This window comes from Terrapene carolina, unplaced genomic scaffold (assembly GCF_002925995.2).
Source record: "Terrapene carolina triunguis isolate 2854851 unplaced genomic scaffold, T_m_triunguis-2.0 Scaffold69, whole genome shotgun sequence".
NCBI classification, from domain to species: Eukaryota; Metazoa; Chordata; order Testudines; family Emydidae; genus Terrapene; species Terrapene triunguis.
Genome location: NW_020664420.1, coordinates 31,915,247 through 31,925,422, shown reverse-complemented (window position 1 = coordinate 31,925,422; position 10,176 = coordinate 31,915,247). Strand labels below are relative to the sequence as shown.

Below are 10,176 nucleotides of genomic sequence, written 5' to 3'. Positions count from 1 at the left end.
ACACACACACACACACACACACACACACACACACACACACACACACAGTGTGTGTCTCTCTCTCTGCCATGCTGTCTCCCTTCTCTCCATTCGTGCTGCCTTGTAGAGTGTGAGGCTACATTAACAACAATAGGTCAACCCTTGAGGGCTCAGCCGAGTGCTGGTTCATCATTTAGCAGTAAGGCATTCCCTGGGAAATATCCCACCCTCTTCCACCCACTGACTCCACCACCTCAACCAAGCTACACAATCATCACTGCCGTGTACAGTATTAAATTGTTTAAAACGTATACTGTATATATATATATATATATATATATATATATATATATTTTGTCTGGCAAAAAAAATTTCCCTGGAACCTAACCCCCACTATTTACCTTAATTCTTATGGGGAAATTGGATTCACTTAACATCGTTTGGCTTAAAGTAGCATTTTTCCAGGAGCATAACTACAACATTAAGCAAGGAGTTACTGCACCTCATTGTTTCCTGTTACTTACTGTTTTATACTTCTGCTGCCAACATATCTATATAACACCCATTTTTACCAGCCCTGTGTTCTTCTTTGTGATGTCCTAACACATACTATGTATTTGCCATGTTATTTGTTTTCCACTCTTTCAAGGACATCATGTCTATATAGGGGATTCCCCTTGAAAAAGACATTGACGTTTACTTGAGTGGTAAAATGCTTTCAAAACAAAACCTTCTCAAAGTTTTTTTAGGAAAATTCATGAAGGTTATTTGCAGGAATGTGCTTCTAAGTTAAAGACAACTGCCAACATTACAACATTACAAGTTTGCTCATAAACTTTGCAGAAGAAGAAAAAACCCATAATCAAGCACAGACTAATTTTGGAAAAGATGAAGTTTCAGAAAACAGTTATAATTGAAAATTCCTGCAGCTTTCATTATACTGGGAGCTACTAGGCACACACTATAATCATTTCATTTTGAAACAACCAGGAAAAGAGGTACAAATAACATGGTCCTTGGAATAGTTATTTTTGTACTAATGTGAGATGAATGTATAAAATTAAATGAATGCTTTCATGTGTCACATTTGAAAGCCAAATATTTTCTTATATAAATGAAAGTGAGGTACACTTAATTGACTTGGTTTTCCTTGGTTTAAAATAATGAGATGAATGCTCAATTTCATATTGCCTTAACATGCAAACTATGGTTAAAATTGTTTCTTTTTAAAAAGCTTTTTCAATCAGCAAATGTATTCAGCAAATCATGATATAAAACGTGATTCAATACCAGGTAAATTATTTCTTTCCTTATTCCTATCAGTACTATCACTGATTATTTGTTATCAAGTGTGCTGAACAGTGCTGATCATAGGCTAGGGGACCTCCAAGAAGCAGGATGGTGACTGCTGGCCAATGGCAACCGTCCTTTGTCAGGAGGGCTTCCATTGGTGAATTCCCAACATTTCAAAACATTCAATGGATATTTGTTGATTAGCTGGCAGGGGCCATCCACAAAGGGCAGCACTGGGCTGAAGTAAACCTTTCGCTCATCTACCCTCTGTGCTTCTGTAAAATCTGCAAAGGGATCTGGTGATGCTTCTCTCTGTGGAATGCACATGTGGCAAAGAGCAAGTGGTGAAATTCTGGCTTCTTTGAAGTCAATAGGAATTTTGCCATTGACTTCAATGGAGCCAGGATTTCACCCAAGGTTGTTCTTGGGTTACTGTAACTGCATTTCCATATGTCAGCATGCCTGGATTTATGTTTAACCTCAACTCTGAATTTCCTGGGGAAATGTAATGTTTGTTTTGGGAATAAATGCAACATTCTTGTACTATTTTTAAGCTGTAAATTACTAATATCTCAATCTTAACTCCATCTTAATATAGTTTTTATTTTTGAGAAAATATTTCTGGATATTACATGAATGTTTATTTCTCTCCATATTTATGAGATTTTACATAAATCTAGGGCAAGTGGAACAGGAATTTCTTTGTATTCCTTTTCTGCACACCAAAAAATAAAAAGCCTATTTCTATATTCTGGGCCATTTTACGGTCATGCGACTAGTGCCCTCTCCCTCCTTTCCCCCCACCCTGTTGTTACAAGCCCTCCTTTGCTAGGGGGTAAAGGCAAGAAGTGTGTGAGAGAGAAGGAGAGAAAAGGGGAAGAGATTGCTTTCCCTGCACCCAATACAGGTTTATAGTTGGGTTATCTTTCTTTCTTCCCCCAACCATTCCAGAACACCACTACTCCAACTCCTCCCTGTTTATAATCTCTGAGATTGTGTCAGGAAAATGAATCCTACAGGTGGGCTGGTTTGTACCACCCAATAGCTCATAATAATCATGTTTCAATAGATTATTCTTGGGATGGGAACCGAAAGCCCTCATCTGCCTAGCTGGTTTTGCCCAACAGGTTATGGTAATAAGGGATTTCTTAATTCATTTTAGAAGCCTTGACATGCCCAGGACCAGTTAACTGGTACGCAGCACATGGGATATACCAGAATATAACTGAATGGTAACTGGAATTGGTTCAATTCCTCTAACACAATTCAAGATGAGGTGGGTGAGGTAATATATTTTATTGGACCCATTTCTGGAAAGAGACAGCCTTTAGAGCTTACAGAGAGCTCTTCTGCAGGTCTGGGATGGCTTGTTCAGAGGGTTGCCTCCCCAGAGTCACACATCACATTAATTTGGCATCATTGCTAGAATGGCCAGTGCCTACCTACTAAGGAGGACAGCTTGGGTTCATTTTGTGTTGGTGGTTACTGAGTGACATTCTCTATCAGTGAATTACTGGGGATTTGCCAGGTGAAAAGAGGAAGTGGTATTATACATTGCCGTGACCAGATCTATTTGGGAGCTATGCACATAACTGGCATTGCTAACAAGATCACTGAATAGTTTTTGTTTCCAGTGGGAAAATGTTCCAACAGTTGCTCCAGACTGGGCAAGGACCTACAGTAATGCCCTAGCAGCCACTGACCCGAGTTGCATGGGAGGTTTGGTGTCAGGGAAGCAGTCTGCTGGTGTTGAATATAAAAGGTTTTGTGCACTTTCTTCCTTTGCAAGAGCTGGCCCTGACAAGCAATTATCCATCAGGTTCACGGAGTACACCCTTGCTCATTTCTACAAGGGCCTCTGACATGGCTGCCATAACCACTGACATACAATTCACTTCATACCTCATGCCATGGAGAGTGTGATGAGGTATACAAACCTCACACTGGGACAAAAGGGGTTAAAGGACTGGGCCCAGCTAGCCCCATCCCTCCAACCCTGCAGAGCATGCTCCAACCAGAGACCGAGTTGAAAAGGGAGCAACCCAGCTAAGAAGGCTGTAGAGAAGTACAGACCTACCCTGCAGGCTCCTAACAAAAGGGACTAAAGATGCCTATGATGTAGTACTATATGCTGAACTTGGTTGGGATGGCAATTTTGTTTCCTTTTTATCCCCACCCCACCCCCGCGTCTCTGGGACAGAAGCGGAGGGAGCACTGGTAAGAAGTGATCCAGGGAGGGTAACTCGGAGAGTCTGTCCCCCCCTCTAAGGATCAACACTGCTTACCCTCCTAGGGCCCTGGTTTGGAGCCCAGTGGAGTGGATGGGCCTGAGCTCCCCTACCACTACGCCACAACTGAGTGGACATTAACCACTAGGCCACCCAGCCCACAGAGTAGGATGGCCAGGTGCCCAGTTTTCAACCGGAAAGTTTGGTCGAAAAGGGGACCCAACAGCGTCTGGTCAGATCTACTGACCGGACACCCAAAGTCTGGCTACTGCAGGCAGGGGAGATTGGGAGGTGCCAAGTCATCACCCATGCCAGCCCCCACTCAGCCGGGGCCACCTCCTGTTTGCGCCGGGTGGTTGCAGCTCCCAGCCCTGGCTCTGCAGGTGAGTCCCTCCTGACCAGGGCAGGGGGAGTTGGAGGGGAAAAGCAGCGAGCGACAGGGGGAGGGGGTAAGAGGAGTGGATGGGGGCAGGGACTTGGGGGGAAGAGGCAGGGCAGGACCTGAGGAAGAGGCGGGGCTTTGGGGAAATAGACGTGGGAGGGGCAGGGCTTTGGGAGAAGAGGCGGGCAGGGCGTGGTTTGCGGGGAATACACTGGGCAGGCAGGGCTTTGTGGGGGAAGAGGTGGGGCAGGGGAGGTTAAGGCACTCCTGCTGGAGTATCTGGTTTTTAAATATTAGCAAGTTGGCAATCCTACCACTGAGGACCCTACTACAGAGGATTTCAGTGGTGCATATATTGGTGATGTGGCAGCCCTAATCTTTCTTATTGTTGTGTGGGCTTTTGGTAGCACACAACAGGGTAAGAGTTGGAAGTAATACTGATTGAGATTGCCTTTTCCTCATTTTTTTTAGGCTACTCCTGCTGGGTGAATTGGCAACATGAACTTGGGGGTGGCCAGGTACAATGTTAAAAGGATAACTCACTACTAAATCTGAAAGTCTGTCCTTTTCTCTGCACTTATCTGACCTGACAGCCAGTGGACAGAACACCTAAGTTTGTAGACTGAATAGCTTAAGGGAGTGAGATTCACCATCATGTTTGACACCACCTCCTGTAAACCCAGTTTCTAATATCACAAAATTGGGCTTTAGATTTCGTGAATGGAGAGAGAGGAGGCAATCAGAGAACATAACCACCAACCAGCTATGGATCAATTTTGAAAAGCATACAGCATTGCCAACATGCTTTGACCCCCTCTCCCTAATATCTAATTTTTCTTTCCCCACGTTATATCTCCTATTTCTTCTTTTCTCTGCTTGCTTTCTGTCTAATAAGGGCCTAGCTTAGCTGGCAAAGAGACATCTACCTTTTGTAAAATTACCGAGTCTGACCAGAAAGGCAAACTAAAAGCAATGCATTAAACAGACTGACACTAATTGTTTGATAGGTCACAGAATGGCTAAGACAACCCGGAGCTATGCCATAGTTTACCAGCAGCTAAGTTGCAAGTGAAAAAGATACAGATACCAGCGCTGCAACTTTCTCGCTCAGGGAGGTGAACACCCCCACCCGCCCAAGCTCCACAAGTTTCAGCGCTATAGCGTGCCAGAATAGACAGTGCACCCCTTGTGGAGGTGTTTTTTTAAGAGCGGCAGCGCTTTAACATTGCCAATGTAACTGCCTGTGGTCTACACAGGGTTGTGGGAAGTCCCTGGAATTCACAACAGTAAAATATTTCACAGACATTTCAAAATGTTTTAAAACAAGCTTTCTTTGAGAGTTGGAGAAGATAGAAGGTGAAAATAGAATGACCTTTTATTTCTGCTTGCACATTTGAGGTATGTCAACCAATAAAGCGTGAGAGTAACTTTACTCTTGTGAATAATAGCACTTGGTGTTCATAGGATCAAGCCTTTCATAAACAGTTCATTTGAAATGCCAAGACAAATCCTCTTACCTCTTGACCACACTCGCATGCCATCTGGCTCAGAAGCAGTGAAAAAAAACTTGCATTTTGTAGTAGAACTCTACCTATGACTCCCAAGTAAGTAGACATCACCACTGGATACCTCTGAAACAAAAGTAAAGAAAACAAAAGATTTTTATTTTAATGTAGAAAAAATACATACCATACTGCAGAAATACCAAAACAGTATAGGGGATATAGGGAGAATGTTTGCATGCATTCCCTTTCTTGATGCCTTACCTTCTTTTACCAAATCAGGATTTATTGAAGTGTACCACAGAAGCCACCAGAGATACAGTATTGACCTACCATTACCACAAAGATAGCTCCTATTCTACCAATCTGGACAAACTATTGTAATGTTAGATTACATACCACTGAGTAGTAAATGCTGTCAGATGCTAACTTTCAAGGTACTGTATAGTTTAGACTAATTGCATCTTACACAATGAAGCATGTATTGTACTGGTAACATGGCATTCTGTTAGCAAATGCAAATTTGGAATGTATTTTTCTAAAATTAATATTTATTAATTATATCTAGAACTGTTTAATATCTCTTAAAATATTGTTACAGTTCTCTTTGATAGCTTTTGGCAAGTCTATACAGTGGCTAATTTGCTAGTCTCCCAAAATTCAGTTTATATTTTTAAGACGTGCCTTAGCTAGTTACAATAATGGCCTTAGTATTCAGAAGCTCACAGGACTGTTGTAAGATAATATTCGTATAATCAATTAATATTGTTCAATTCAGGAGATATCAATGGTATTTCTGGTATTGACTCCTGCATCTAGCAAGTTATAAACAAATATTTTACAATATTTTGTACTTGAAAAATGAAAAAGAAGATACTCCACAATGATATCTGAGATTTTTTTAGATATGGGCAAGTGAATTTATTATAATTATGAGACAGAAAACATCTTTAATATCCACATCCAGTTTTTCTCTGTATATTTTGTTTTTTGTGTATCTTTTAGAGAATATTTTATTCAGAGCAGAGACTGTCTTTATTTTTGTGTTTTGTAAACCAACAAGCATATTACTGACTCTAAATAAATAAATAAAAAGAGGTTATTTAGCTTACAGTAATGGATGTTCTTGACATGTGTTGTCTATATGTTTTCCACTCTTGGGTGTTCACATGCCCCCAGCACCAGTGAGCGGAATTGTTTTCTCCAGCAGTGCCTGCTGGCCCATGTTGTGCCCCAGCTATCCTTGTATACCCTCGCAAGGGGAAAGCAAAGAACAGGTGGGGCTAACTGTCTCTCAATTGTTACAGACTTCAGTGTCGTGGGAAAGGAGGAAAGGTCATGGAATATATATAGACAACACATCTTCAAGTGATTGTTTATATGGCTGTTGTCTGGCCATCAGTAAGTTTAGGCTTGAAATTAGATAAAGGTTTTTAATCAGAGGAGTGAAGTTCCGGAACAGCCTTCCAAGGGGAGTAGTGGAGGCAAAAAACCTAATTTGTTTTAAGAGTGAGCTCGATAAGTTTATGGAGAGGATGGAATGATGAGAATGTCTATAATGGCATAGGGCCCATCTGTGACTGCTATTAGCAAATATCTCCAACAGTTGGAGATGGGACATTAGATGGGGAGGGCTCTGAGTTACTACAGATAACTGTTATCTGGCTGAAGGGTCTTGAACACATGCTCAGGATCTAACTGATCGCCATATTTGGGATCAGGCAGGAATCTTCCCTCAGGTCAGACTGGTAGAGACCCTGGGGTTTTTTCACCTCCTCTACAGCATGGGGCATGAGTCACTTGCTGGTTTGTACTATAATAAATGGTGGATTTTCTATAACTTTGAAGTATTTAAATCAAGATTTGAAGACTCCAGTAACTCAGCCAGAGGTTATGGGCATATAATATGGGTGGATGAGGTTTTGTAGCCTGCAACATGCAGGTCACTTTAGATGATCATTATGGTCCCTTCTGGTCTTAGAATATATGTAGACTCCCATGCAAGGATGTGGGAAATCTGAGTCTTAAGTAACTAAAGGCTGAAAAACTGCCATGCCAAAAGACGTGCCAGCTCTGGAAACCTTCCCTATTGCATAGTGCTATTGAATACTGTTTAGTAAATGTATGGATTGAACTCTATGTGGAAGCTCTACACATTTTGGCAATAGGAACATTTCTAAAGAAAGCCACTGAAATAGCCTGACCTCTAGCACAGAGAGATTTTATATGAACAGAAGGATCTTGTTTAGCCATTTAACAGAGATTGAAACCACCCAAAATCCAGTTAGACAATCTTTGAGAAGAAATTGCCTTCCATTTTACTTCTTTGGCATAGGTTACAAAACATTAAGATGTCTCTAAATGAACTGGGGTTCTAAATAAAAGATAACACCCTAGCCATGTCTAGTATATGTAGTTTTTTTTTCTGCATCATTCATATGGCGGGTTGGAAAAAACACAGGTAAATGAATAGTTTGAATAATATTAAAAAGAGAAAAAATTAGGAATGAAACTAGAATAAGGCCTAGGGCCATGTCTACCCTTACAAGCTCACAGTGGCACAGCTGTACCAATACACCCTTGAGCAACAAAAATTTTGCTGACATGAGTGCTAGTGTAGACATGGCCTAAGTGAGACCTGAACTTTATGAAAAGTCTTCCACTCTGTGTGCAGACATAATGGTACCCGAAAACTATATTTGCACAGATAGATGTTGAAAAGAAAATGTGGCTAATGGTTTGAATGGAGCTAATATAACCCAGCTAATACAATATTCAAATCTCACAAGGGAAGTGACTCTCTAACCAGAAAGGAATAGCTGCAACTAACCCCTTTCAAAATCTAGAAACGGTGGGATGTGAAAATATTTTGTAATTTTGAATTTGTGGATGGTAAGCAAATGCAGATGCTAGATGTACTTTTATCCACATTTTTTAATGAAAGCAAGTAGTCCAATATATATGGGATGTCTGTTAGGAAAGGTAAAACATGATGTCATTGTGCCCAAATGGTGAACCATTTCCATTTGGCATTATGGGTAGATTTTACAGAGTCTTTTCTTCTATTAATTATACTACTTTAGACAACCTGGGAGCAGGACCTCTCAAAGTCATTTAAGCAGCAAGGATCTGAGCTGTAAGGTGCAGAGACGGTACATCTTGATGAAGAGTTCTCCCCTCATCTTGAGAGATCAAATACAGAATTAAAGGTATCAATATTGGAGTCTGACTTGACATTCTTAACAGGTCTGGAAAGCCTGGGCCAAGCTGGTGCAATGAGAATCATCACTGCAGTATTCACCGTATCAAAGGTATCGCCAGATAAGCATACATGAGTCCTCTTGACCACAGAATTAGAAAGGTATCTGAAAGAGACCCTGGACTCTGTCTGCCTCTCGAGCAAAAGCTGTTGACTATCAATGCCATGGCAAATAGATCTATAATTGGGTGACCCCATTTCTGGAAAAATCTGCTGAATAACAGATATTATGGACCACTCATGGTCAGAAGAAAAGTTCATACTCAGACAATCTGCAACTGTGTTCATCAGTTCTGGGAGATGAATAACTTTGATAAAAATTCCATGTTTGATGCACCACTCACAAAGCTGGATTACTTCTTGGCATAGGGGAGATGACCTTGCCCCTCCCTGCCTGTTTACATAAAAATAGCAGTGGTGTTGTTTGTCATTTACCTGTATAGACTTTCCATGGGTTAGAGACAAAATACTAGACAGGCGAGAAGAATCGTCCTGAGCTGTAAAATGTTTATATGCAGAAGGGATTCATCCTTTATAGTTTTGTGTCAGGTGTTCTGTAATTGAGTTATGATTTGCATGATCTTCTTGAATCTGGACTGAGGTGGGTAAGCTGATGCCATGGGGTCCAGAAGAGCACCTATGAATTCTATTTTTTAAATGAAATCAGTACAGACATTTCCTTGTTTACACTTCGTCCAGAATCGCCAACAGCTGAAGAAGGCAATGAATATTTTCCAAGACCTGCTGAGGGGAGGAAACATGTATCAGCTGATCACTGAGGTAAGGATAAACTCCAATGGTCTGCTTTCATAGAAATGCTGCAATGACCACCAGGCACTTTTGTTAACACCCTAGGGGCTAAGGAATAAACAAGAGTAAAAACCCCTTCCCCTGAATCGATGAGAAACCTCACCTTTGCCCTATTTGTCTGATGAAATATAATAGATGGTTTCCAAAACGGGTAAGTAAGAGAAAAAGATGCATAACAATCAATTTTGAGTTCTTGACATGACCACCAAACTTGCTGCCTGTTGATAGATGTAGCTGAAGCAAATGGACACCTCTGGTGGAAACACTGTTTCTTACTAGCAGGCCAAAAGACTTGTGATACAAGGTTTGTAATGGACTCATCAGCTGAGACTGCAGGAATTTTTTTTTCCAACTGACTGTATTCTTCCAAATGACTTTAAATTTTACCGGAGATCTTACGGAGATACGTTGGATGTCACCTGTTTTAAAGCTAAGTACCTCTCAGCTCTAGAATGGTAAATCCTCAGTAGTGCTCTCAACTTCATGTGGGATACCCAAAGACTGTAACGAAGACTCTTGCCTCGTTGTTATGGCAGTCATCATGAAATACACAGCAGCATTGGATACACCCATTGCGGCTTGTAATGAGGTATTAGAGATAGCTGTTCATTAATCAGAGATTGCAGTTCTGATCTGGACTCCTGGGTATCTTGTCAAGGAACCTGGAGATCCTATTCCGGCAGAGATACTTGCCTTTAGAAAGGAGAGCTTGATAATTTGAGA

The 10,176-nt window shown here is 41.2% G+C and overlaps 1 protein-coding gene across 1 annotated transcript in view; it reads right to left on the bottom strand.

Moving 5' to 3' along the window:
- IPO11 (importin 11) overlaps nt 1–10,176 on the bottom strand; it is a 247,488-nt gene that overhangs the window by 82,691 nt on the left and 154,621 nt on the right. The window contains exon 26 of the mRNA XM_026649109.2: nt 5,400–5,513. Within this exon, the coding sequence (XP_026504894.1) occupies nt 5,400–5,513 (114 nt within the window). The remainder of the gene's footprint in view (nt 1–5,399; nt 5,514–10,176) is intronic.